At 43.0% G+C, this 26,098-nt stretch overlaps 4 protein-coding genes across 10 annotated transcripts in view; 2 read left to right on the top strand and 2 right to left on the bottom strand.

Moving 5' to 3' along the window:
• Positions 1-900: 900 nt before the first annotated feature.
• ZP2 (zona pellucida glycoprotein 2) lies at positions 901-6,326 on the top strand. Its single transcript, XM_033074288.1, has 16 exons — positions 901-978; positions 1,059-1,153; positions 1,942-2,100; positions 2,437-2,481; positions 2,741-2,905; positions 3,335-3,431; positions 3,514-3,695; positions 4,090-4,216; positions 4,365-4,546; positions 4,625-4,716; positions 4,802-4,926; positions 5,173-5,362; positions 5,617-5,752; positions 5,826-5,922; positions 6,007-6,093; positions 6,184-6,326. The coding sequence occupies exons 1-16, from the start codon at positions 921-923 to the stop codon at positions 6,324-6,326; spliced, it is 1,980 nt and encodes a 659-aa protein (XP_032930179.1). The 5' UTR covers positions 901-920.
• A 3,647-nt stretch (positions 6,327-9,973) lies between these two features.
• On the bottom strand, positions 9,974-15,536 carry LDAF1 (lipid droplet assembly factor 1). Of its 3 annotated transcripts, none has more exons than XM_033074200.2 (5): positions 15,450-15,536; positions 13,457-13,591; positions 12,395-12,563; positions 11,864-12,002; positions 9,974-10,792 (listed from the first exon to the last, which is right to left on the bottom strand). In XM_033074200.2, the coding sequence occupies exons 2-5, from the start codon at positions 13,526-13,528 to the stop codon at positions 10,702-10,704; spliced, it is 471 nt and encodes a 156-aa protein (XP_032930091.1). In that variant the 5' UTR covers positions 13,529-13,591; positions 15,450-15,536; the 3' UTR covers positions 9,974-10,701. The 3 variants fall into 3 exon arrangements, with proteins under 3 accessions (XP_032930091.1, XP_032930089.1, XP_032930088.1); XM_033074198.2 differs by lacking the exon at positions 15,450-15,536 and adding an exon at positions 15,107-15,380; XM_033074197.1 differs by lacking the exon at positions 15,450-15,536 and adding an exon at positions 14,844-14,950.
• Positions 14,499-26,098, top strand: part of DNAH3 (dynein axonemal heavy chain 3) — a 58,303-nt gene continuing 46,703 nt past the window's right edge. Inside the window, exons 1-10 of one of the 4 annotated variants that reach the window (XM_033074193.1) lie at positions 14,499-14,725; positions 17,981-18,089; positions 19,582-19,701; positions 20,467-20,677; positions 21,058-21,091; positions 21,593-21,773; positions 22,273-22,462; positions 22,733-22,928; positions 23,844-23,969; positions 24,686-24,881. In XM_033074193.1, the coding sequence (XP_032930084.1) occupies positions 19,597-19,701; positions 20,467-20,677; positions 21,058-21,091; positions 21,593-21,773; positions 22,273-22,462; positions 22,733-22,928; positions 23,844-23,969; positions 24,686-24,881 (1,239 nt within the window). In that variant the 5' untranslated portion in view covers positions 14,499-14,725; positions 17,981-18,089; positions 19,582-19,596. Of the gene's footprint in view, positions 14,726-17,451; positions 17,544-17,980; positions 18,090-19,581; positions 19,702-20,466; positions 20,678-21,057; positions 21,092-21,592; positions 21,774-22,272; positions 22,463-22,732; positions 22,929-23,843; positions 23,970-24,685; positions 24,882-26,098 lie in introns of those variants that run through there. The other 3 variants (XM_033074194.1, XM_033074192.1, XM_033074195.1) reach the window with 3 other exon arrangements.
• The window catches only part of LYRM1 (LYR motif containing 1), a 73,079-nt gene continuing 62,628 nt past the window's right edge, over positions 15,648-26,098 (bottom strand). Inside the window, exon 5 of one of the 2 annotated variants that reach the window (XM_033074204.2) lies at positions 15,648-15,729. In XM_033074204.2, the coding sequence (XP_032930095.1) occupies positions 15,711-15,729 (19 nt within the window). In that variant the 3' untranslated portion in view covers positions 15,648-15,710. Of the gene's footprint in view, positions 15,730-17,605; positions 17,692-26,098 lie in introns of those variants that run through there. The other variant, XM_033074203.2, reaches the window with a different exon arrangement.

The following is a 26,098-nucleotide window of genomic DNA, read 5'->3' as shown; positions in this document are numbered from 1 at the left end:
GTATCACAGGGACTTTTGCAGTTTTTGCTGTGAGTGCTCAAAAGTAGAAGTGCTGACCTGGCATTCAGGCTCTTGGTTTTGTTAAAACATTTTCCTTGAGTTTGGGGATCTTTTCCACCATGGTATCCTCACCAGTGCTTCAAATAGTCCCAAGTAAAGCCATGTTGAGCTCATTGGTGTCTCCAAATGCTGTCACGCTGGCGCAGAAAACTCCATTTAAAAAAATAACTGCCAAAACAGACATGCATTTTTCTATTAAATAGCTAGCATGCAAATAAAGGGAATGCATTATCAGAGCAAGAAAAGGATGCCTTCAAAATAGAAGGTGTCAACAACCCCTGTTGAAGATGAGTATCACCTTAAGGTCACCTGTGAGCTGCCCCACTCAAGGAGCAGCAGGTGCAAGTGCTCTGTTCCCTGGGCAGCAGAGATGTGGCACCTGTGTGAGCCAGACCCAGGGCTTATAAAACCCTCCCTGGGCAGACAAAGACCAAGCTTGTGGTGTCCTGAAGACATGGGGTTTGGGCAGCAGTGCTGGAGCACCTCAAGGATGTGGTAAGTGTGGTTTGGGATACAGGGGGAGGTGGGCTGTTTCCTTGCTGTTCTCTCATTTGATTTTTTTTTTTTTTCCCTTTTTCTTTGCAGGTTGCTGTTCCTGTTGGGGTTTTTGCTGTGCTTAGCCCCTAGTGCTGCTGGCCTGGGGGACCAGGATCTCTTGGGTAATGTGCCCTCTCTGGGCTGGCTGTGGGGGCTGTTTGGGCTTTGGGTTTGCTTGGAGCTGCTTCTGCCCTGCCTTGGCATGGAAGGGGCTCTGAAGGGGGCTGGCTGGGGGGCTTGCAGGGTGTGTGCCTCCAGGAGGGCTTGCTGGAGCTCATGGTGCTCTTTCTTCTGCAGAGAATGTGACCTGTCATAGGGATGGAATGGAAGTAGAGTTTTCCAGAGAGCTTAGTAACTACTCCTGGCATGTGTATGTTGTTGGTATGTACTGCTGCTGCCCTGGCCCTGCCTGCTGAGCCTGCCTGCTGCAGGGCTAATCTTGCTCATCCCTTCCCTCCTAGATGTGAGTGGTGAGGAGGTTGTGTCCTGTGACCACACTGTGGATTATGAGAGGCTGACACTCAATGTCCTGTTTCTCAACTGCACCAGTCTGCAGGTAAAGGGGTCTCCATTCTGCTGTAATGGAGTTGGGTGTTTAATTTTTTTCCCTGGACAGGACTGAGTTTAATAGGGTTTCTATTTCTTTCATCAAAACTGAGGCTGCTTATACTGCTGATAATCTAAAACTCTTATAGAAGAGCACCTCATGCCAAAAGTTGAAAGAGAAAACAGCACCTAATGCTACTGAAATTCTTATTTTTTTCAACTATATACTAAATCCCTCAGAGCCCAGAATCCCTGCTGTAAATGTTGTGTTCTTCTGTAACAAACTTTAACACCTTGACAGGCTTTCTTGTCGAGAGATGGACCAGATTCAAGAGTTTCAGAGCACCAATCTATTTAAATGTGTATTGACAGACAATTAACACCATATGCTGATTGTAGCTGTTGAGGTAGAGTAGCAAGTGGGAGGCTAAAACCAGATGCTTTACTGGTATCTGTTGCTTTTAGGTGTTTGAAATAGCACAAGACTCTGTTCTGCTGTTCATTAGCTAAGTGTGTTTTTTTTTTTTTTACTCTGACACTAAAACCTGCTACTCCTTGAAGTTTTCTTCTTGACTTCTGCAGTTGTCTTTTATTCTTCAGTCTGACCCTGTGCCCCCCTGCTTTCCTGAAGAGCTCATCCTTTTCCTTTGAGCTCTTAAAACAAGAAGTCATCTTGTCCTTGCTCTGGTATAAACACCTAAACCAACTCTCAAGTTAGAGTTCAGTCCCAGTGGCTTTTAGCTGCCCCTGTGCTGTAGTGAGTTCTGCCTCTTTCTAATTAATGTCTCTTGTCTGTAGCACGGTCAGCACCAGCTCTGGTTAAAGCTGATGGTGAATGACACAATGGGAGAGGAGACAAATATCACCTACAGCACTCACTGTGACAGCATTCATGTAGATGAAGTCACTACTCCTGTATTTGCTGGTGCAACAAACTGCACAAGAGACTCCATGGCAGTAAGTAGAGGAGTGGGAGTGCTGTAGATCTGCTCTGAGGCTTGCAAGGCAGGATGGCTGTTTCCTGGAATTGTGTGTCTGGGATCTGCAGAAAGCTGGGGAAAGCTCCAGTGAGCTGTAAGGAGGTCTCTTGGCTGATCTTCATTTTGGCTTGGCTGCTGGCTCTCTGGAGAGCTGGTTTGCAAATGGTCATTAATGATGCACCCAGCCTGGCTCCAGTCCTATTGCTGGGGAAGTTGATGTTGACTGTCTACTTTGAGAAGCTGTAGTGGAGATTTTGCTGTGTGGCTCCAACCCTTCAAGTTCCTGCAGTCTAATTCTCATGCTGTGTTTCAGGTGACCTTCCCAGGACTCATTTCAAGTCTCAGTGATGAGAATATGGTATGTTCCTTCAACATTGTGAAGGGAGTTGGGGAGGAGTGCCTGGGGTTTTGGCATAAACTAAGCCTGATATCTCAAAGTTCAGGTAGGGACCTCTGTCCAGAGAGGTCTTGCATCTTGTTGGGAAGCCTGGTTCTGCCCTGTCAATATAGAGAACTTGAATGCAGAGCCTGAGAGGTGGCAGCCCTGTGGGATGAAAATCTAATGCCTTGATGCTTCTGTGCCTTCCTTCCCAAAGCAGGGATTTCTTGCTTTGCAGGTTCCAGCAACTCCAATGTCCTGGAATCTGTCAGTTGATGATGGAACCAGAATACACCAGCTGAGCCTTGGGCAGGCGATGAAGCAAGGTTATAACTTTCTGGTTGATGGCCACAATCTGATTTTTCAGGTGGCCTTTGCTGCCACTGGAGTTGTGTCCTACAAGGTATGTGAAAGGAGAATCAGCACAGAGGAGTTACCCAGCCCTGTTTGGCCAGCACTGTTTCCCTCCTGTGGACCTGGGGAATGCATTTTCAGGCCAGGGCCAGAGCTGATGTCAAGCTGGTGCACTGCTGGGCTGAGCTGGTGTGTGCAAAGCTGTCTGGCTTTGCAGAGCAGTCACTAAACTGCCTGGCACAAGGAAATGGGGGAGGCACAGTGAGTAGAAGTCTCCAGAAGCGGAATTCTGGCCACAGTCAGTCCTGGGAACATCTGAGTGGCAGTCTCATGATCAGCAGCTGTTTTTAGAAAGGGTGATGTGGGAAGGAACTGCTGTTGCAAACCTGAACCTGATGCAGTACATGGGCCTCTGGGGTGGTTGTTATGATGGATCAGAGCTGAGCACTGTCTAATAGAGCTCCATCTTCTTTGCCAGCACAATGATAAGGTGCTCTACACTGTGGCACTCAAGCTCATGTATGGCCCTCCTGAGCACAGACTGACTGCAGAGTCAAGAATGCTTTGTGCTCCAGGTAATGCATGGAAAAAGCCAGAACCTGACCTGATTTTGCCCCAGGGAAGCTGCTGTTACATTTATCAAAGATGTTGTTGCAGGTCCAGCAATGTGTAATGCAACACACATGACTGTTGCCATCCCAGCCTTTCCAGGGATCCTTATGGATGTGGATGTAGAGAATAAGAGCATCCCCATGGATCAACTTCAGGAAAATGGAATCACTCTGGACACACAGAGTGGGGTCAGGCTGTATATTAGCAGGACAGTCCTGAAGTCCAGGGTAAGTTCTGAGTCACAGGGGTTGGTATGATCACACCTCTTTGTCTTGAGACCCAGAGCATGATAGTGTTGACCTTGATTAAGCCGCTGTTAAGTCAGTCATGCTTTGGTGGCTGGCTGAGGGCAGATGTGATTAAGATAAATGCAAACTGACTTTGTAAGAGATAGGCATCATGCAAGGTAACTTGGATTTCTTTTGGCAAAAACAGATGGACGTAAAAATATTCTTCTTGGGGGGGAGTAGGTATCTTGTGTGCCTGGAGCAATGCAAATGAGCTTCCCCTGTGGCCAGTGTGCTCTCCAGGCTTGGTTTAGTTGTTAATCAGCTCTAACAGGTGCATGTGTTTAAAGAGAGCTCTTGTAGTCACACTCTAAGATAACTTCTCCTTCAGCAGCCTGGGGAGAGCTGCTCAGGACTTCAGTACTACATGCCCTCTTTGAAACTGGCTTTTCACTTCCATGGGGAGACTGTGGCAATGGTGATGCACCCTGAGTGCCCCTGTGAGCAGCACACACCAATAAGTAAGTGATTGGCTCCTGCAGCTCCTCAGCTCCTGTGCTGTGATCCCTCAGCATGACTCATTATTACACTTTGTGCTGGATTAGTTCACCTCACCAGCAGCTCCTGGCTGACAGAGCTGTCACTGTCTCATGTGAACCTCTGTTACAGCTGCTGTATGCACCCAGGATGGGTTCATGGATTTTGAAGTCCTTGCTGAAAGCACCACACCCCTGCTGGATTTGGATTCACTCAGACTCAGGGATCCTGTGTGCCGGCCAGCCTACAAGTCCCCTTTGAATGACAGGGTTCGGTTTCATGTCCCACTGAATGGGTGTGGGACCAGGCATTGGGTGAGTGTGGGGCCAGGGCTGGTGGGGTGGGATTCAGGAATTGGCAGTGCCCTCACTAATGCTGTTATTCACCTGCAGTTCGATGGGGAGCAGATTCATTATGAGAATGAGGTGAGAGCATTATGGACAGACCTTCCCCTGGGCACCATCTCAAGGGACAGTGAACTCAGGTGTGTCTGGAATCCTCTTCAGGCCATCCAGTACTGTATTACTCATACATCAGTATGTGACTTACCTGCTCCTTCCTTGTTACAGGTTAACAGTTGTGTGCTCCTTCAGCAATGGTGATGCCTCCCTCACTATAAAAGTAGACAACCTTTCTCCTCCACCTTCGTCAGTGAACCAAGGTTCCCTCTCCTTAGTTCTTCTAAGCTACCCAGGTAAGGCTGGCTCTGGGCTCAGTGGCTGGGAGTACCTGGAGCTTGTGGTGGGCAGGGTGGATGACAGAACTGTTCTGGTATATGGATTTCTACAGTCCTGGTATGCTTCCTTCCTGCTCATCCATGCTGCTGGAAGCAGATGCCTCAGATCTGTGGCCCTCAGTTGTCCAAGCAGCTGCTGTTGAGGAGCTGGAGACCCTCTTTGCCCCCTGGGTAACTTACCATAAATGACTTTGGCCCTTGCAGAGGACTCGTACAGGCAGCCATACCGTGAGGATCAGTATCCCATAGTGAGGTACCTGCGCCAGCCCATCTTCCTGGAAGTTCAGGTCCTGAACCGCAATGACCCCAACCTCCACTTGGTACTGGATGACTGCTGGGCAACAGCCTCACAGGATCCACGATCCCTGCCCCAGTGGAATATTGTTGTAGATGGGTGAGTGCCCTGCTGTACAAATGAAAGCACCTTTTGCAGTGGGTGGGAGGAGTCCCTAATTCTCCCCTCCTGTCCCTCTTTAGTAAGAGCTTTAAGTATGGGGATCTTCCAAGTACTGCCCTGGGATGCTGGAATTTGTAGGAAGAAGATAGCACCTCAGCCTTGAACTTTAATCTGCTCCTTGAAGGCATCAACACCAGCAACCCAAACCTTCTCTACCCTGATGTTCTAACTTTGTGTTTATTTACTGGCAGCTGTGAGTATGACCTGGACAGCTACAGGACCGTGTTTCACCCTGTGGGACCTGGTGTCAGCTATGCTAACTATCGCCAAAGGCTGGAAGTGAAGACTTTTGCCTTTGTATCTGGTGACAAAGCCCTTCCTGGCCTGGTAGGTGACATTGGACTAGGAGCAGTTGTTTCAAAATGACCAGATGTCTTATTCCTCTCATTCTCTGTTGCAGGTGTACTTCCACTGCAGCGTTCTGATCTGTCACCGTTTCCACCCAGACTCCCCACTGTGCATACCAAGATGCCCGAGGCCGTCTAGAAGCAAGCGAGGTAGTGTCTGAGTGGATTTAGGTTGCACTGATCCGAGATTAACCTGCTGCACTGTGGGGTTCAACTGTGCTGTTTCTGTTGTAGAAAGTGGGATGGCAGCTGTGAACTCTGCAGTGGTGAGCCTGGGGGGCCCTATCTTCCTCGTGCCAGAAGAGTGGTCTGCAGCCCGAGGTACTGAGCCAGTCTGGTGCTGGGGGGTGTTGCTGGGACTTAGTGAGGATCTGTCTCCACAAACAAACTGCCTTTCCCCTTGCTTTGCAGGGAGCACTCTCCTGACCAAGGAGGCATGGGTTGGCATTGCAATGACTGCTGTCAGTGCTCTCTTTCTGGCCACAATGCTACTGTTTCAGGCTTTTCTTAAGTGCCTAAAGAGAAGAGCATACATGGTAAATGTGGTACATTAATATGTATTTCCAAATAAACTTGGAGTAGTCACTTGATGGGTTATGTCTGTCATGTATTCCCTCTCCTGCATCTGGTTTTGCAAATTGACACTGGTCATCCTCTGAATGTGTCCTTATTGTAGACTTGTCTTTAACAATGACTATGATGCTTAATTTCCTGAGTGTCTTTGTTCTGAAATGGGCCACTGCTATGTTAAATTCCTGTTGGACTTTGCAGCCAATTTCCTTTCTTGAATTTCTTATCATTAATTTTCATTCCATTTAATTGGGTTTTTAAAAATCCATGTTATGCCAGTGTCTGCAGTATGAGTAGCTGCCCTTGTAAACATGAGCCCTGCACTGTACCTGGAAATTAGAACTTGGCTTTATTGATATTGTTTAGCAACACCCAACACTTGTGTGAAAACGTTACTTGTAAAAAAAATTAAATCTTTGTCCTTAGGGGAATCAGATCATTACAAAGTGTCTCTGAAGGAGATACATAGAAAAGGGAGGCTACTACTGTACAGCAGTCCACAAGCACACTAGAAAAACCCAAGTGGAACAGACTTCTTGCTGCCAGAGCTGATCTTCTGACAGCTGGGAGTTCCACTGCCCATTTATTAAGGGGGTCAGGATTATGCAATTTGGGGAGGGGGAGAAAAAAGGCGTGAGTACAGTTAAAGCTATCTTATCTGCGATACTGACAGCACTATCTGTAGATGTAATGCTGCCCTCCTGAGGTGAGGCAGTTTTTCAATGCAGTTCTTATTTTGTATGCCTTGCCTTGCATAGTGAAGGAAATGAGGCATAAAATATAATTGCATGTAGAGTAATAGTGCTTTGCTGAGGTAGGAGTTTAACAACCTTAGGTTAAACATTGTCTGGCACCTTTTGTGAGCAGGGAAAGTGATGATCTCAGGTCCAGCTCTGTGGTCTGAGTGTGCGGAGTTTCAGATTGAGTCAGTGACCAGACCCTGGCACTTGTCAAACATGCTGTGTGTAAACAGCACAGGCTGTGGGCTTGCCCACAGCCCCTACTTCACTTAGGCATTATTAATGAGCTATTACTAATGCAATAGGTTTCAGTCTGCATTTTCTAAGCATTAATGTGAATTTTATGTAAAGAGAGCATAGAGCAGAGATCATTACTAACATGATCATTGAACTTTATGCTAGTACTTAATGAATCATATTAATACAAGCACAATGAAACTATGAATCTCGCATTGGAGACACTTAATTACAAGCCAGTGACTGCCACTGGCCTTGTGTTAGGGTTGGAAGGATTACTTAAGCTATTGTCCAGCAAACAACCTGCTACACTGAAGTCTTGTTGACTTAGCACTTGGCTGGAGTATGAAGTATTTCAGCAAAAGCCAGGTAAGTGATCCTTGATGAAGAGAGTTTATGTACTTGACACAATGTTGTACTTAACTCTATGGGCTGTTTAGCTCTTCTGACCCAAATAAGGCTAACTGTAATAGTCCCCCTCACTTCATCCTTTTTGTTCTGAAGTGTGGGGAAAAGATCCTTGTGTGTGTTCAGGAAGAGAAGTTTCCTTGTTTCTCATTGATAGTTTGGACCTTTGTTCTAGGATAGTTGGAGTTTACTAAATAACATTACAATAGCATGTAAATGTACTATTAACATCCTAATAAGCTAAAATATTTGTCTTGCATACATGAATTTGCAGACTTGCCCTAGTGAAGGTATTTTAAATAGCTTGAGGACCTTCATTATGGGAAACAGTGAAAACTTTACTTTTGCTCTTTGACTTCTGTATTTTGTACTATTTTTACTGCTTGAGGAGGTGAGATGGAGCTTGCACATGGTGACAGCTATCTAGGTTAAAAAAAGATGGTTCTTGCCTGGTTTCTGCCCCTGGCTGATATTGTCTGCCTAGGGAAAAACTTCAGATGTGGCAAGGGAGTGATCTGTCCCTGGTTTTTTGGGAGGGTTAACTATAGTTCTGAGTGGCTCAGTTAATGCTCTTTGGGGATATTGCAGGGATGGTTTAATCAAGACATGTGTAATTAACTTAAGGAAAACACAGGGTTGTGTTCCTTGTTTTGTACATAATTTGCCCTAGAGCCCAGCCACGTGCATTCCTTCCCTCTATGTGCACTGTTGCCTCTCTGTCCCCTGCTAAGCTTAAATTTTCCAGATAACATAGTTTATCTTAAAAGTAAAGATTGTTTTCATGCATTCACATAGAGGTCCCTCTCTTCTGACATAGGGCAGGGTGAGGTGGGGATGATGGTGCTGCAAGAGAAGGAAGAGGAATTAGTCAAGAACCTGCTGCAGATGGAGGCAGCACTGACTCTGCAACCTGAGCTCAAGCAGCTGCTTCAGGAACCATACAGCAGCTGGCTGCTCCAAATCCCCTTAGACATGGGATGTTTGGGGTCCTCCAGGATTTAGGGCCTCAAGGGTGGCTGCCTATTAAGGCATGGTTATGCCTGAAGTAAGGGGCAGTGAACCAGATCTGGGAGAGCTGAGTAGGCTGATGAGCTGGCTGGGAATGGTGCTACTGGAGTGGGAGTCTCCTGCTAGCTTCTCGTGGGGTTGGTGCTATTCTGCAGAAAGCTGAGAGAGCAACTGAGAAAAAGGGGACTTAGCAGCATCTCCCCAGCCTGTCTTGCTAAGGACTTAGCTCTGCTGCAGTCTTTAATAATTCAAAGAAGTAAACAACCTCTACCCTCCTTTTAAGGGATGCTTTACTGTCTCCAGTAAAACACCTACTCTATGCTGACCTAGTTTTTTCTTCAGCATCTCTCAACTGCAAACCTTACTGTGGTGATGGCACTGCACAAAAAACAGCTCTTGCTGCAAGGACACAGTGAGAGGCCTTGAAACTTGATAAGCATGCAAAGGTCAGGGCAGCAGGAGTGAAACTGTTCCAAGTTTACCTGCAGGTAACTGAGAATTCACATTTTAGTTCCTGCTAAGTGTTGATGACAGAATGAATTATATAGTGAAAAGTGAACTTAAAATGCAGACGGAAATGGTTCATGTTGGGTCAGACACTGAGTGGGACTGAATTAACTTACTTTACTGTCTGCTGACTTTTATTAAGTAATGCCTCTTCTCATCAGAAGATGAGGGCATAAAGGAAACTGAAGGGACAGGATTCATCTGTGTATTCATCTATGAGCTGTACTGTAAAGATCTTGAGTGTTGTAACTTTAGGCAGGTGTGAGGGCTTTATCTCTGGAAAGCTCTTGCAGGGAGCCTTGCCTGAGGGAAGGCTGGTTATGTGGCTTTGTACTGTTTGCTGTATTAATGTGCTATTAAAACAAAGGGCTCCTGGAAATCTTCTGGGGCTTATTTCACTCTACAGTTGAAGTGTGGGGCCAGCTTAGCCTAATGCTGAGACCAGTACCACCACTACTGTGTGAAGCACATTACAGCTCAGGTAAGCTGTGTCCATGTTTTAGTCAAGCAGCAGGTTTGTTTATGCAAAACTAAATAGGACTAATTTAGACCTTGGACATCTGCATTTCCTTTACAGGCATGAGAAAGGGAGTGATCTGCAGTTTGTGGCTCAGCAATGTTGGCTGCATAAAATCCTTTATTCAATAAGAAACTCGGCTCCAACTGTAGCCTTCCTAAAATAAGATGTGAAAAAACTGTTTTTACTGTAGAATTAAACAGACTAATAACACTCTGGTTAAACAAAGAGTACTTTATTAAGCTAATATAGTTAGGTACTTTCTTAATGCTTAAAAATATAATAGTACTTGCAAAAATGAAAAAAGTTTAAATAACATACAGAGTCACAACTAAGAAGCAAACCAGGCAATTTCAATATAAGATCTAAGCATTCCCCATGAGGCAATGACAATAAGGAAAATATCCCTTTGGAATAACAACAGCTAAAGGGAGATAAAAGCTTAGACTATGACACATGACACTTTTCCCTGTATAATGTAAATAAAACATTGGCCTGGTGTACTCATACTATTTTAACAAAGATTATTAAGGCTTACAAATACTTTTCACAATCAGAATGTGTTTCTACTGTTCTGAACTTTGATACTTCTGTATTACAATGACCACTGCTCTGTATTAAAGAGAGTACATTTGGAACTCCACTATCTGATAAGTGAAATATCTCCCTCCCCTTTCTGTCCACCTACTTGCCATTGACCTAACAGTACCAACTCTTATTACATCCCTTTACCAAGCTCTATGGAACATTCCATCCTGCACATACACTTACTACTGCACTGCTGCTGCTTGGTTATCCTTAAGATCCCTTTTACAGTGCCAGTGTAGAATGCTTTCTCAGTTTCCAGGAGTACACAATGGCTGAATGCTAAATGAGTAAAAAATTACATAGCAAAGGCTGAAATTGTACAGCTAAGTGCCTATGAAGTGGGGTGAAATCTACTTATTCACTCTTTCCAGTGTTGGCAGAAAGATCCAAGCCAGGCTGCGTCTGTGGTAAACTTCCATTAACATCTTGCTTCCTTATCTGGCCCCTGTGTACATGAGAAAAGAAGGGTTTTATTGTCTGTTCTGCCCTAAGATTGTCTTAACTTTTTGCTCAAAAAAGCTGTGTAATGTGAGTTATCCCAGACAGGCTTTTTATATGTGCTGTAAGTCTCCCTAAGCTTCTCTCAAAAGATAGAGAAACACAGAAATCGATGGTATTATCTGTTCTAACATCAAAGCTGTAGCTCAACAGGGCTAGTGTGTAGGTTGGATTGTGCACTTACATGTGCTATGGAAAATGGAAGCCTTCTGGAACTGGTGGGCAGGGTTGTGGACCTGGCAGCATGCCTTGGAATTGGGCCTTGCACCATGCTTTTGTCACTCTGCTGCCATCTCAGGCAGCTTTGTGTGTCACCAAGAGCTCTGCAAACACAACTGTGCGGAAGGAGCAAACTGAGGAAGCCTAGAAGAGAGCAGCTGTGATTTTTCTTCTTGCTCTTTCCTGTGCCTCAGCCATTACTGTGGTTCTGTCCTTGGCAGGTATTTGAGGGGGCACAGGTGCCTCTGCAGCACAGCCTGCTCCTCCCTCCTGCTCTCAGCTGCCTGGCTGAGGCAATGCTGACTGAAATAGGCCTCCAAGCCCAATAACCTGAGAGGCACAACCCGCACCTTGCACAGTGCAGTATCCTACAAAACCTGTTATTTCTATTTTTACCACCCTGTCCTTTTTAAGTCCTCCTCTGCCTCTCCCAAATCTACAACCACCTTTACTCCCTTCTTCTATTAAAGCAATACATTGGAGCAAGGCAAAGTTCTATTTTACTGTATTTTATTTATTTTGTTGTGTTAGCATGTTCACATTTAAAGACCATTTGTATTGCCTCTGTCCTAAACAGGAAAAAGGGCATAAATTAACACTCACTGCAATACCTATCAGACATACCCAGACACCTGTATGCTGCATTTTAAGTCATGAGGGTAGCCCAAGCTTGAAAGCATTCAAAAAACATTGTTAAACTAAACAACAGTGGCTCACTTAAAAAAAAATGGAACAATGAATGCAAGAGTACAGCTGCAGATTTTGAAATCCAAGCATGGATCAAGACCTCCATACTCACCTTGATGCATACCAGTAGTTGACCAGAGTTGAAAGTGCAATGTAAGAAACACTCAGCACTCCAGAAACTCCCAGGGACAGGGCTCCCAGGCCACACAGCACACACAGAAGGGCTATGCCACCTATGGCTATGACAACACCTAAAAAACATCACTGTGTTATTTAAACAAGTCTATGTACAAATAGAAGAGCTGATATTCTACCGTAACCCAATTTCAAACAATTTGGGAAATCCATCTTCCTCACTCATGTACCTAGGCTCCAGAAAAGCTATATATGCTCAAGATAACTGGTTTAGACATATCCTGGCAGCTGAGATTAGAAAGGAAAATAGGATTTCCCCTGTATAGACTACACTTAATTAGATTACCATTCTTGTATTAAGAGTTTTACTACTGCTGAGACCTGAGGACTACACACAGAAATCCTCAAGTGCTAGGACTCAGACTTCCAGAAGGCAAAATTTAAAAAGGGAAAAGATAGCATGCCTTAAAAGAGAACAGGTAAGTACACCCATGAATGCATACAGTACCTTCCATGACTATCACACCAATACAGGCCATTACAGCTGTTGTAACAACAAAAACCAGGAAAAATCCAACAGGAATAGCTGACACTGCAATAAACATCAGGAGTGATAAGGCAACAAAAGGATGGTCATCTAAATACTGGCCAACTCGAGAATTCATAAAGGCAACAACCTGCAGATAAATGAAAAATGTTTTAGGTTTTTTTTGTTTTTTAATCTCTTGTCACAGATACCTTTCAGACATCGCTGCTAGTGTAGTGAACTACAGGTAGGATAGATCTTTTGTCAATCTGCAGCTGGAATAGGGAGCACTTCTTGCCTCTGTTTCAAAAGCATGGGGACTTGTTGAAAGTTTAGATACCTTCAGGGCAAATATAATTCTACCAACAACAGACATGTTTTTCTTGGCTTCCCAGTTCTATTCTTGCACAAATTATATAAAAAGACAAACCCACAAAAAAGCAATCTGAAAACAAGTAAAAAAAAAAAATCAATCAGTCTAGCTGTAGCTTTCACTGGTGTCTTGGTAACCATTATTTTGAACTAGAGACCTCAATTTGTTAATTTTTAAAATCTGCAACATTTAAAAAGGCTCAACTATTCTTTTATCCATGGCTTAGTAATATCTGCAACCTGCTCATTTATTGAATCGAAGTACAGTGTAGGCATGTCTGTATCAGAAAGTTGTTAAGAATTTAATAATATTACTAGTAAAAAAAAATACTTTTACAGTGGTAGTCATAGGTATACACTAGAATTTTACTGCAGTGGTTTCCTCTCTTAAGGAAACATGTATTGCAGTTTTAGCTCTTTTTATAGCAGTACAACCATTTCACTAAAATGCCACTCTACTATCTCAAAGGGTTATGCCAGCTAAGCACAAAAATGCAGAACAGGCTTCCCTCCTCCTTGACTGAAGGTGTGGGAGGACAGGCCTTCCCATAGGCCTCACAGTGTTCCCTTAAAAAATTGGGAGTGTGTTTAAATAGATCAGGGTGTGATATCCTCATAGTTACAAAAGGAGTAGCTTTATAAATATTAAAAAAAAATAGAATCCAGACCCACATTGGCGTTGCTGTGGATGGTCTGCATCACGGAGTGCCACTGCTTCTGGAGCTCCTGCATTTCTTTAGACATGTTACTAATCCTCAGCCACGACCTCTTCTGAACAGACAGTTCTCACTCAGCCATCCAATCTCCCTTAAAATTAAGGTACAATTAGTAACAGGCTCATACAGATGCTTTTTGAAAGCAAAATGTTTCCTTTGTATAAAGAGAGAATGCAGGTTTCAGATGAAGCGATGCACAGCCTAAAACATTACTTTTACAAAAGCACATCTAATGTAGAGGGCTTGTCCCTGCAAGCTCTTCTGAAACTCCCAAAGCCAAGTAGCAAGATACAGACGATTCTCTTCCTTCATAACATTAACCCCGTGTTTACCCATCAGAGTATTCATTTACCAGTAAAAACATCACTTCTGCATGGACAATTTGCTGCTATGGCTGCTGGAAACCGGTAACACACTTGTGAGTCTTATTTCTGTGAGTATTCTTGTGCTCAGCATCGACAGCATAACCCACGCAGCTTCAAAACTCGGCCTGTTAAGGCAAAATGCTTCCAGATGCTCTGAACATATTTAATTGTGGCAGTTCCAAGGAAACCCCAGCTCAGCAGTCTCCCTGAAAATTTCCAGCTGTTGTTGCAGGGGGATCCTTACAAGGGGCAGGTTAGAGGATGCATTTTCCCGTTTGCAACCGCGGGCAGGCAGGGCGCCAGTGTCCCTGCTGGAGCCCGTGTGCCTCCCGGGCGTACGGCACTGTCACACAGCCCCTGTCACACACAGCCCCTGTCACACAGAGTCCCTGTCACACACAACCCCTGCCACACAGCCCCTGTCACACAGCCCCTGTCGCACAGCCCCTGTCACACACAGCCCCTGTCACACACAGCCACTGTCACACAGCCCCGGTCACACAGCCCCTCTCACACAGCCCCTCTCACACATAGCCCCTGTCACACACAGCCTGTCACACATAGCCACTGTCACACAGCCCCTGTCACACAGAGCCCCTGTCACACACAGCCCCTGTCGCACACAGTCCCTCTCACACACAGCCCCTGTCACACACAGCCCCTCTCACAGCCCCTCTCGCACACCGCGGGTGAGCCCCCGCTGCCCGCGGGGCGCGCCCGAGCCCGGGCGTTATCTCGGCCGCCGCCCGCGGCCTGCAGCGGCACCCAGAGCCGCAGTAGCACCCCCTAAATCACCCTGCAGCCACCCCACGGATCAGCGCCCCGGGCGGACAGCGGGTCCCCGGCTGTGTCCCCCGGAGGTAAGGGGGGACACGGCCCCGCTGCTCCCGCAGCTGCCGGGCCGCGGCCCTGCCGCCGAGCCGGGCGGTGCCGGAGCTCGGGCTGGCGGAGCGGGGCCCCGGGAACGTCCCCGCTCACCTGCGGCTGCCCCCGCCGGGCCGCGGCCCCGCTCGGCCGCTCACCCCCGGCTGCCGGGCCTGCCGGGGCTGGGGGAGCGCCGCCGCCTCCGCCGCTGTCTCCTCCCCGCGGGCCGGCAGGGCCCGCCTGTGGCGGCGCAGCGCGGTGTGGGCGTGCGGGGCCCGGGCTGCGCTCCCGAGGCCGCCGGGCTGGGCGGGGGTGGTGATGGCCCTCGGGTGTCCCTCGCGTCCCCCTTGCTGTCCTGCCCTTCACCCCGGCCCTACCTCAGCCGCTCAGTCCGGGCACCCTCCTCAGCGTGCTAGAGGTTTGTATTGTTTTAGCACATGCAGCCTGGAGCTTTTTGGAAGGAGGACGGAAAATGAGGGTGTCTGCGGTTTCCGTGCCGCTGTGGAGGCGTGCAGAGGCTCGCTCGGCACCGCACCTCAGGGCTCCGGTGCCAGCAGAGGCTCCGTGGGTGTCAGTGATGCCACCGTGCCCAGGCTGGCAGGAGCTGAGCCCTGAGCTGGGAGTGCTCATGAGCAGCGGTGGAGCAGCTGCACAAACACACACCGGCCATGGCACGGCCGCCTTCGCCCGCCTGGCTCCTGCTCACACACCTTCACACACCTTCCCTGCGTGTCCTGCTGCCTCCAGGTGTTTCGGTGCCCACGTGGCAAACCTGTTCCGGGAGACGTGGCATGTGAGCAGAAATGCCTTTAAGAATTTAGCAGGGTTTTCAGCAAAAGCAGCGCTCCTGCGGTGTCTCAGGGTTTGGCTGGGACTGTTCTCAGCAGTGATGCCCAGTGAGGTGTGTCACTCTCTCCACCAGGAGCCATCAGGATGGTGTGAACATGCAAGCGTGAGGCTTCAGTGAATTCCCAGCTTCTGCTACACGGAATTTTTCATGCTGTGAATTGCAATCAGAAATGAGTTAAATATTCATGTTTTCGTGACTGCTTTAATAATTTAATTGGTGCCACCTATGAGAGTATAATAAAACTGAATGTTAATGGTTTTGTGATTATTTTTTTTAAAGGGAACAAAAAAAAAAGCATGCTTAATTTGGAAAAGAGTTTTTGTGAAGTATGGGAGGGTTAGACAGACTGTTGGAGCTCAGTGCCTTTGAGGGCTGATTTCAATGATCTCTGCAGATCCCAGGATTTGTGTAGACAGAGGGAGTAAGATTTGTATATTAACACATATTTGCACTGTAGGGTCTAAATGCCTAGCACAAGATACCTGCAAGAAGAGGATGGCCAGGCCAAGTGTATTTTGCTTGAACTCTTAATGTGTTAATCTCTCATATTATTAAAGTGCATAGTGGATTGATATTCCTGGCACACTAGGGTATATCATAATAAATTTGTTGGTTTGGGTGCTTTTTAAAAAGTGAGTATAGGGGAAACTAACTGGCAGAATTGCAGTGTGACAACTCAGTGATAATGGCACTATAAAGTTTAATGGAGCTGAGTTTAAAGTATACTGGAGATTTTAAATTTCTGGCTGTTTTCAAGCATGCCATAGCTGCAGTTTTGAAGATAGTCTCATATTTCTTAGTAAATTATTTTATTGCTATGCATAAATCATCTCTTCTGCTAAAAATATTGTATAATCTTTCTCTATACAAAACAACTGGTTTTAATGTTTTTCAGGCAGCAGAGATAAATTACTCAGCTTTGAAGGGCATGCATATATGAGCATGAGTTGATGTGCACAGAGGAACAGTAGTTACTCTTAACTGCTGCTTAATTGAGCTTGTCTTCATGCCAGTGTCAGCTCCAATTAGCAGGAAAATACTCATGGTGCAAACCAGCACTGAAGTATTTGGAGAGTTGCAGCACACATTAGCCAAGCAATTACCAGCACCAGCAGTGCTAGTTCTGTACCCTGCACTGCTGGCCTGTGCTAAAGAACAATGGCCAACAGCAGTGTTCCATTTGTAGATGGTGTAAGGGCAAGATATAAGGAAAACTGTGCTGTTAACTCAGGGATATCAGCCATTCTCACAGCTCACAGAAAACTGGATGAAAAATAGCAAAGATGATGGGATAGAGTTTAAAACTGAACTCTTGCTGTGTTGCCAGAACATGTATGAGGCCCCTTTTGAGGGTAAACTATTAAGGGACTGCTGGATTTCATGTTGGGTAGTTGTAGTTCTCATTTGTGGAGGAATGTGATGGAAGGCTCTTTCAGGACACAGTGATGTCTGTGAGTGGGAGGCAAATGCATGCAGGCCTAGAGGAATTAGGAGTATCCCACCTGCTGTGTTCAGATCTTCAGGGAATTTGATTCTGAATGGTAGAAAAGTGGTAGAGATGTAGTCAAGATTTTGAATCTTGAATAGTTTTTTTTTTCCAATTCTTCTTAAGAAAATTTGGGTTTATAGAGCCTTTATGGCTCTGGGAGCTCTGTGCAGTGCCTTCTGTTAGAAGTTAGAATATCTCAGGTATCTCAGACTACATTTTTCATAACTTTCAGAGGTAAAAGGAGCCTGTACAGTTCCTCATTGGTTCCACAACGTAATCTCCCTGACCACCACTTGGCACAACACTAAAAGGGGCTGTTTCCTGTCTGCTGGGGGAGGAGAGGGAGGAGGGAATTCTGTCTCCAAGCACCAGCTATGCTGTAACTGTGGCAACCAAGCTGAGGACTGAAAGGCAGTGTCAGAGAAGTTCACCAAGCTGTGACAGGCAGAGGGACCAGTACCAAGGGCCCCTGCAGGTACCTTACCCTTACCCTGCTCACCTGTGCATCCTGTGCATGTGTGAGGCATGCAGGGTGTGTTTCTCTTTTCCCATTCCTTTTTGCATGGGCTTATTCTTCTTGGCAATTAATGTGTGGTTCTGCTGTAAACCCCAGCTGGGGGGCCCTGGGACAGTGGAAGAGAACAGGGAGGAAACTGGTGTTGGACAAAGTGGAAAGGGCAGGGTTTAAGAAAGTCTTGCTTGAAGGATATCTGGGGGGAGTTAGAAATATTAAGGTGAAAAGTGAGCTTGAGAGGAATAGTGAAAAAAAGAGCATGGAGGTTTGGAGGAAGAGGGAGCTTACTGTTGTAAACAAGGAATGTGAGAGCTGATTTTTCTTCTTCCTGGCAGCTGGGATAGAAGCTGATTGACACCTTGTTTAGTACCTGAAATGAGTCTCTAATTCTTTTTCAGTGCATGTAACAACAAGGATGTTCACACTGAGGGAGAGGACCAAAAAATTCGAAGCAGACAAAAAAGCCAAAGCAAAATAAAGCCAACATAGAGCCCGAGTCTCCTGAGGGTAAGTTCCTTCTGCAGTGACTGTGAAAGATTGATAACTTTGTCACAACTTTAGATGAAATTGGCTATTACTGGTGGAAGAATGCTTATTAAAAGGCACATGTTCTTGTTAAATATTCTTTGGACTTAGTTCTTTATAATGTACTTTTTATTAAGGATTTCTTTGTTCAAATATTAGGTGTTTGAAAGGCTAGTTGGCATATGTCAGGAGTTGTTTTAGGATGAATGATGGCTTTTTAAATGACTCTTGTACTTTTAAGAATGAATGAATGGGTGTCCTAATAAACTGTATAATTTATTCATTTTTAGTGTACCCTAAGGCCCGATCCTTTAGTCATTAATCAAGAGGAATTCATGCTCTCTTTAATGAGTTATGTCTGACTGTGATAATGTCTTTATTTCTGTGTGTGTGTGTGCAGGCATGCTGGGGAATACCAAGGAGGTAAATCAAATCAGTCCTTTCTCAAATTTTATTTCTGCTTTGATATTGAGGAGGGTACAATTTTGTCTGCTAGAAAACTGGGTTACAGCAGCCTCGCTTTTCAGTGATACATCAGAAAGCAATAACCATGTGCTAAAAGTGTGCTAAAATTATGTAAAAAAAAGATTATATCTTGCTCAAACATAATTGTATTGGGTAATAACTTCCTCTTTCATGGTGATTTTACTCACTAGTGTTCAGATACAGCACACTTCCACCTTTTTCTCATAGTGTCACTATGTGTTCAGAAAATTGTTCCTTGTGAATCTCCTAAACAAATTTAATTTAGGAAATTCAGAACAGACTGTAGGTGAGGATGTGGCCTATACTAAGGAAGGCTGCCATTCAAAAGCATTTTAAAGCACTGTGAGGCTTAATAGTTCTGAGAAAATATCCTGACAGAACTTTGTATGGAGTCCTGGAAGGCTATCTCAAAGTATTGTCACCTTGAAAAGGTGAAACATAATCCTAAAACATATCAGATATCCTGACATTTGTAGTACAACACTTTGCAGAGTACTTGTGAGCAATTTGTTCTTCCAGCAGCATCCTGGTAATAGCTTCTTTTACAATTGTTTCCTTCTAGACATGAAAAAAATCTTGAGGGTTTTTTTTCCCCTCCCAGTAATACAGTTCACACAACTTGGAATGTTTCACTGTCAATTTGACAGTCTGGTAGGATTTAATGTTCTAATGTCCAGAGTTTATACCATTACAAACTCCATGTAGAGTTTTTAGTGTAACTTTAAATACTTAACTAATTTTAAGTAGTTTTCAGGAATATAAAAATATATTTTTTTTTAAACTGGCATTTACTTGTGTTTAGATGTTTTATAAAATGACTGCAAAAAACATGTTTTGCTGAGGAATCCACCACAAAGAATGGCTATTTCCTTAAAATTTTAAAAGTTGCAATATATAATTTTTGATGAAAACTGAAGGACTCTGTTCCTTCTCCATGGACCTTTTTTGAAACAGAGTATTTAATAAATATCTTTTCATTTCTGTCTAGTCACAAAACACTTCCATGTGCAATATGAGTCGTCCAAAAGGGTCACCAAAGTTCCTGCACACACCTGCACCTGCACCTGCTTCTGCTTCTGCTTCAGATGCATTTTCAGACTTGCATGAGGTAGGTGCTCTCTCCCTGCTGCCAGGGCATGCACACATTCCATGAGCTGGCAAATTCCCTTTCTTTGCAATGGGGTTTAGTGGGCATGGTGGCACTGGGTCAAAGGTTGGACTTGATAACCTTGGAGGTCTTTTCCAGCCTCAATGATCCAATGATTTCAAGTATATTTAGGATTGTATCTCATGTACTTTTATCTCTGAGGGTGTTTTGGGACATGCATCTCATGTGCAAGTTCAGATATCAGGACTGATGAAAAGTCCATCAATGGATACCAAGTCACCAGAGAAAACATGGAATGAACAGACAGAAGAAGTATTACAAATCCTTACTGATGTTACAGAAAGACAAGAGCTGAATTTGTTAACTTGTACTATTCATCAGTTATTACAAGGAGTGAGTGTTAAAAGTAGGCAGGTCATCCATGAAGGCCTGAGGAATATGAATTTTCTAAATCTAAGTAAATATAAGGAGAAGAAAAGAAGCAAGATAGAGATGTGGGGGAGCAGAAGGACCTAGATAATGTACTGTCTTCTCTTATTTACAAAAAATACTTGATTATGCAAAAAAATGCCTGACTATGACTGAAGTGTTCTGTAAAATTATCCTTATACATGTGGAGAGCACAGTGATCTAAAAATAGATCAGTGGGCAAATGTATATCTGACCCATGTATTTTTATACTAATTGATGTTTAATCCTGTTCTAGCCCTAACAAGGCTTTCTAAATTACTGTGCTCTGTAAAACTTTTGCTTTTGTTTTTCCAGTTCCAGGCTCTCCTTCAGAAAAGCCGTTACCCTCCTTTGATGCAGGAGACATCATGGACTTTGGCAGCTCCATTCAAAGAACAGCATCTCCACAGAAGCCCAAGTGACTCCATAGCTAATAATTACTCTCTTACTGCACGGGATTTAAAATTGAAAAATATGAAAAAGTTCAAGTCCTTTTCTTTGATAGAGATATCACAGGCTTCACCGTGTATCCGTATTTGAATGTGTTTGTAAGTTTAGGCTTGCTTGTTCTATGCATTGTTATCTCTAATTCTTTATCTGCTAAAGCATCATCCCTGGAGCAGATCACTTATCCTTAATAAACACTTACAATCTTATCACCTCAGAGTCAGTACAGACAGATTTTCCAATGCATGCATAAATCCAACAAATGAAAGGCCAGTTTCAGATTTACTAGTTCGGTTCATCCCTCCAAATAATCGTATGTGGTGCTTCTCTGTGACATTGTATTTTTTTTCTTATTTCATTATGTGATTCATTATCTTAGCTCTATTTTTCACCAGTAAGAAATAATATCTTATTTGAAAAGCATGTCTGTATGTGATTTTTCTTAACTGATATTTGAAGCTGCAAGCAAAAAGCGGCGATGGAGTTCTGACAGGTAACATACTATAATATTATAAAATACAGATTATTACAGGAAGTCTGGTTTGAGATGTGATTTAATATTTCTTTTTACTGAGTGTTGTGTTAAGCATCCAAGCATAAAATGTTAAGTCCCTACAAAAAATGCATGTGCATCAAGACTGGCTTTTGTGTCACAAGATTTTAGTAAGATACTCACATGAAAATACATGGAGATCTTGTGCAACCAAAATAATTGTTCTAGTAGGTTTGACTGTGATAGAACTGCTCATAAAATACTGCCTGTCTGAGTGATACTGGGCAGTTGTAAGGTTTGCATGATCGCATCCTTTATGTTAAAGTAGTATATTGTATTATGCAATGTTAATGAGAGTTTTAAAATTGAATAATTGAAGTACTTGCATAGCTCATATTTGTCCTCAGTGTAGTACAAATAGTTTATATAATCCTTGTCATCTGTCCTTAAATATTACTGCTTCTTTATTCACTAAACTTGTATCCTTTTTTCTTTCAAAAGTAGTTTGTTAAAGAGTTTGAATCGCATTTCACTGAGTGTACCTGCTCACACACCAGAACTGCATGTCTTAAATTATACACAAAACCAGCCACTGACTCCAGAAGAACAATTGGCTCTCATGGATTTACATGAGAAGGAGATAAGTAAGCGAGAAAAGCCACCTTCAAGTGATGATATAGAGGTATTTATATAATTTCTTTTTAAGGTGAAAGTAGCAGCAGTAGTCATCTGCAAGATATCTGGAAACGGTTTGCTAAAAGGTAGCTGAGAAAAGCAGGCAGTACATGAGGATTAGGAGATGTAAATACTCAATATAGCATACTGCTCTTAAATATTGCCAACTCCTTTTTCATTTGTTTGTAGCTGCTCTGATTTTTGTTGTAAAGTTAGATATCTTCCCAAATTCTTAACCTCTCATGTTGTACTCTAGTACTTTTTTGATCAGTGATTCAATATGCTGAACTGAGTTCTAGTGGTCTTTGTGCTTGCATCAACACAGGTAGAAGTATTGCACATATGTCAGTGCTTTAAAAGGAGCATAGATAGATACCCAAAAATCATTATATTCAAACACCTTTCAATTACAGAAAAGGCTTAAGTGATAGAAAAATCTAAAAATACTCTGTAGTAATTAATTATCTGTCACAACACAATAAGTGTGATCTTTTGAACATTTTTAGCGGTACTGTCACTACATACATAATGGAGTGAGAGAAGACATGCTGGCACCTCAAGATAAGGAAGTGGTGAATAAACTTTTAAAACGTATTCCAACTGACATTCTTCCTAGCCTGCAGATGAAGAAATTCCTGGCCCGTTTAAAAGAAGAGATTAAGACAGACTATTGTGTCAGCCTCATGAAAGCCATTGGTAAGACTCAAAATCCCTGAGCAGTTCTAACTATGCAGACATTTACTGCACTTGGAAAGCAAATCTCCTTCTAGTCTTAGCATCCATGGAGAATTCCTTTGGGGTCAGTAGAATGACAGTAGATTTCTGAGAGAAAATTACCTGTGATATCTATGTTAGTTTTAAATGTGCAGAATTCTACTGCTTCCTGAACTATGAAGATGTAGTGGTTTTGAATGTAGGTTTTGGCCATATATGCAGTCTAACCATTATATATATGATTTGTTCTAGTTGATTATGTCTTGTTGGATCCAGCTGAGAGGAAGAGACTGTCTATTCAAAGCACCCCTCGCCCTTTCCCCCGGAGAATTGTCTGCGCACCGGTCCCATGGCACAGCTCTTATAAAGAAACAAAAAGTTGGAATGAAAGCAATCTGTTCATAGTGAATTCATTGATGCTCACTTTGCAAGAGCTCTGGCTTTCTCAGTAAGATGGCATGTTCATAGGATCTTAATGAAATTTAGCATGTTTTTATTTAATGATTTGGTTAGAGAGTACATCTGCTGATTTAGAGTTCCTGGGGGAGCCACTAGATAGAAAGTGGCAAATATGTCTGTTTTCTAAATAATTTTTTTTTTTGGAGCCTCTAAGAATTTCAGCATAAAATGATTGTTTCCTGCAGTCGCGGAATCAACATGTGTTACATGCTGTGAAAAGATCATCCTCTTTGTTAAAAGGTGCTATGCCTAAATTAAGATTCAATGCTCAAGTAAATGGTGATTTGGAATTCTTATTCTGGTTGCTGATATGAACAAAATTAACTCTTAAAACTGAATATCTGTCAAATGTTTGTAGTTGAAATTTGTCCTGGGGACATTTGAAAATTGGCATGTGTAATCTTAGGAAGTTAAACATGGCAATTAGTAATTCTGTCAGCTCTTTTTTGCATTTAAGAAACATTTGCAGGAATTTAAGCTTGTATGTTCCAGACTCTGATATATGCCATGCTGCTGAAATTTCTTTTTTTTCCCCATACAGTAGTCAGGATAGCTGCTTATTAATATGGAATAGAAGCAATAGGTGTCATTCTGTATGTTCTTTAATGACTGGATACACTAATTAATCTAGGATAAAGACAAGGCAATTTTAGCAAAGAATTAAGAGTTTTAAATACAGCAAGTACAACTAAAGTTTGTGAAACCCTTTATGTTTGCTGATAGAAAAACCCAACCAGAAATGCCCTTGTTGGACAGTTGGACAGCTTAGCAATGGAGTGATATTTATAAATGAAGTCACATTTTTAGTGTTTATAATACGCTTGAGGCCTTCCTGACTATATTTAATGGATTTTTTTTTGGAACAGTATTCCATGGGGATCTCCTCTGTGTTTGCCTTCCCTAGGTACAGCCATGTCCGCTTTGTTCGCACTGCAGAGGTGCTTTGTGGAGACCTGCCACTGCTGCCCGCGGACTTTGAGCGCATCGTTGGGAGGCACTGTGCAGAAGCTCGTGAAATCCTTCAGCACAAGTCAGTCCATCTCTGGTAGCTGTAGATAAATAGAGTATCTCAGGGTCTGACTTACAGGAAGGCCTGTTTTTAAAACTGATCTGAGATGACACCATTCCCAGCCACAAGGCTGCCAAAACAAAGGGGTGAATAACCCTCAAAGGAATAAACATCAGGATACTGTCAGAACCTTTGGAACTGCAAGAGTGCTTGTACAAGAATAAATGGTAATAAACTGTGAATAAATGGAGACTGGAATTCAGAAGGTTTCTAACCATGAGAGGAGTGGAGTCTGTATCTATATAAATGGTTATGGAATTTTTTTTTCAATTATGGAAATCAGTCAATTTAAGAAAAGAGAATATATGAGGCACATGATAGAAAGTGTTTGCATTCTGTTGCCTGAGATATCTTCCAAACTTGTTTCTCATCTAATGCTAATAATTGAATATTGTTTCATAATCAATAAAACAATATAATTTACTATTGTTTTGTCTATTACTATTAATTTAAGCTAATCATATTGGTCCATTATAACAAGCATCCTTAGCTTTAAAACTCAGGTTTCCTCTGAGTCCTGGAAGGTATAGTTTTGTCTGATATCTAATTATCAATTCTCTTCCAGCCCTTTGGATTTTATTATTCTTTGGGTAATTTCTGAGTTTAAATTTTGTTGTAAGGAGCAAGTAAGAATAAGAAACCTTCAAAAACTTTGTCTCCATATTATCTCACTGTAGGTGGATCCCAACTTGTGCATCTGTTTTCATTGATCAGAAAAATATGTGGCTTCATTTTGCTCCTCAGAGGAATTCTGATTCCTCTGAGAAAGTTGAAAGCTATTTTAGTTCTGTGGCAGCTCTAATGTCATTGCAATTGCGTGAGATGGTTATCAAATCCTTAGAAGATCTTCTTGCATTTTTTATGATCCACAAGGTATGTGCTGTCAGGTCTATGTATAGTGTTCTGTCTTATATGGAGATAATTCATATAGCCATACAATCCAGTGGTCCTTGAAGGCTAAAATGTTACAAATGGCTCTTGCCTCCATAAATAATGGCTGTATCTTTCAAAGGTTTGTCTATAATCAGTGGATTTTTGCATGGTCAAGAACTGCTGACTTGAATTATCACTTGGCAGGTCTAGGGTTGCAAGTAACAGTTTATAAGAGATTTCAGCTAAGTCTTGAGTGAGTGTGCATTTAGTTTAGTTTAGTTTAAATTTTCTTGGTCTTAACCAGTTGCAGCATTCCTCTGAAGGCACAGAAATAATCCCCTTTGAAGACAAAAGTGTACACAGTCACGAGTGCAATCCTTTCCAGAGGTGATTTATGGGTGTGGTATCCCTGTCTATAGCCACTGAGTGACCTGTATTATTTCAAGTAATGCACAGAACTATAACAATAACCATTAAACCATGGGAGCATTTACCACTGTTTTGGCTACCATAAAGTTGCTACTTTGATGAAATGAGTTTTTTAAAATATAGGATCACTCAGGACCTACCTTGGTAAGACTAAATGAATAAATATGGTGGGCTGAATACTGCATTGCAGAGGCTCAATTAAATCATTCACTTGATGCAATTTACTGTCAGACCTTGCACTAAGCCTTGCCACTAGGCTTTGCATCTGGATGATGATTATGTGGCTGATGGTTGAGTTTTTAAATTTTTTTTTAGTTTTGTCTTGTGGGTTGGTTTGGGTGGGCTCTTTTATTTGTTTTATTTTGTTGCTTGTTTTGTTCTGTTTCTACTTATGACATTATGAATCTAGTCATGGATTAGGACTCCATTATTGTAAAGGCAATTTGAGGGTAGTGTCGTTCTCACTGACCATGCAATTAAAGGCAATAAAAACTAGATATTATGGGTTACTTTTTTTTTTAGAAATTTTGTTCTGTATGATAATTAGTGCTTTACTTCTGCTACCTAAGAGAAAAGGCAATTAGGCTTAAATCCAGTTTCTCAATTCTAGCTTTTATAAATTAATTTAGGAGTCAGCACCATAAGATCTTGTTTGAAACATCCAGTTTTGTGTAAATTTCAGGAAAGATGATCCCATGGTCTTGTGCAATAAGGATATTTGGAGAGTTTGAACAGTTTAAAAATTTTTATTCCCATAGCTCACTTCCTTGTTCTGTAAATTTTTCCAT

Source organism: Catharus ustulatus, chromosome 16, assembly GCF_009819885.2.
Source record: "Catharus ustulatus isolate bCatUst1 chromosome 16, bCatUst1.pri.v2, whole genome shotgun sequence".
Lineage (NCBI taxonomy): Eukaryota > Metazoa > Chordata > Aves > Passeriformes > Turdidae > Catharus > Catharus ustulatus.
Note: the sequence above shows the minus strand (reverse complement) of the source record. Positions and strands in the feature narration are given on the sequence as shown.

What these genes read in the sequence shown, in the direction of transcription:
- ZP2 (XM_033074288.1), top strand. Translation starts at nt 921, where the DNA reads ATGGAAGTAGAGTTTTCCAGAGAGCTTAGTAACTACTCCTGGCATGTG. An exon ending in AAGAATGCTTTGTGCTCCAG is followed by an intron (nt 3,432 to 3,513) that starts GTAATGCATGGA and finishes ATGTTGTTGCAG; the next exon opens with GTCCAGCAATGTGTAATGCA. An exon ending in TCAAGGGACAGTGAACTCAG is followed by an intron (nt 4,717 to 4,801) that starts GTGTGTCTGGAA and finishes TCCTTGTTACAG; the next exon opens with GTTAACAGTTGTGTGCTCCT.
- LDAF1 (XM_033074200.2), bottom strand. Translation starts at nt 13,528, where the DNA reads ATGTCTAAAGAAATGCAGGAGCTCCAGAAGCAGTGGCACTCCGTGATG. An exon ending in CCATCCACAGCAACGCCAAT is followed by an intron (nt 12,564 to 13,456) that starts GTGGGTCTGGAT and finishes ATTTATCTGCAG; the next exon opens with GTTGTTGCCTTTATGAATTC. An exon ending in TGGTGTGATAGTCATGGAAG is followed by an intron (nt 12,003 to 12,394) that starts GTACTGTATGCA and finishes GATGTTTTTTAG; the next exon opens with GTGTTGTCATAGCCATAGGT.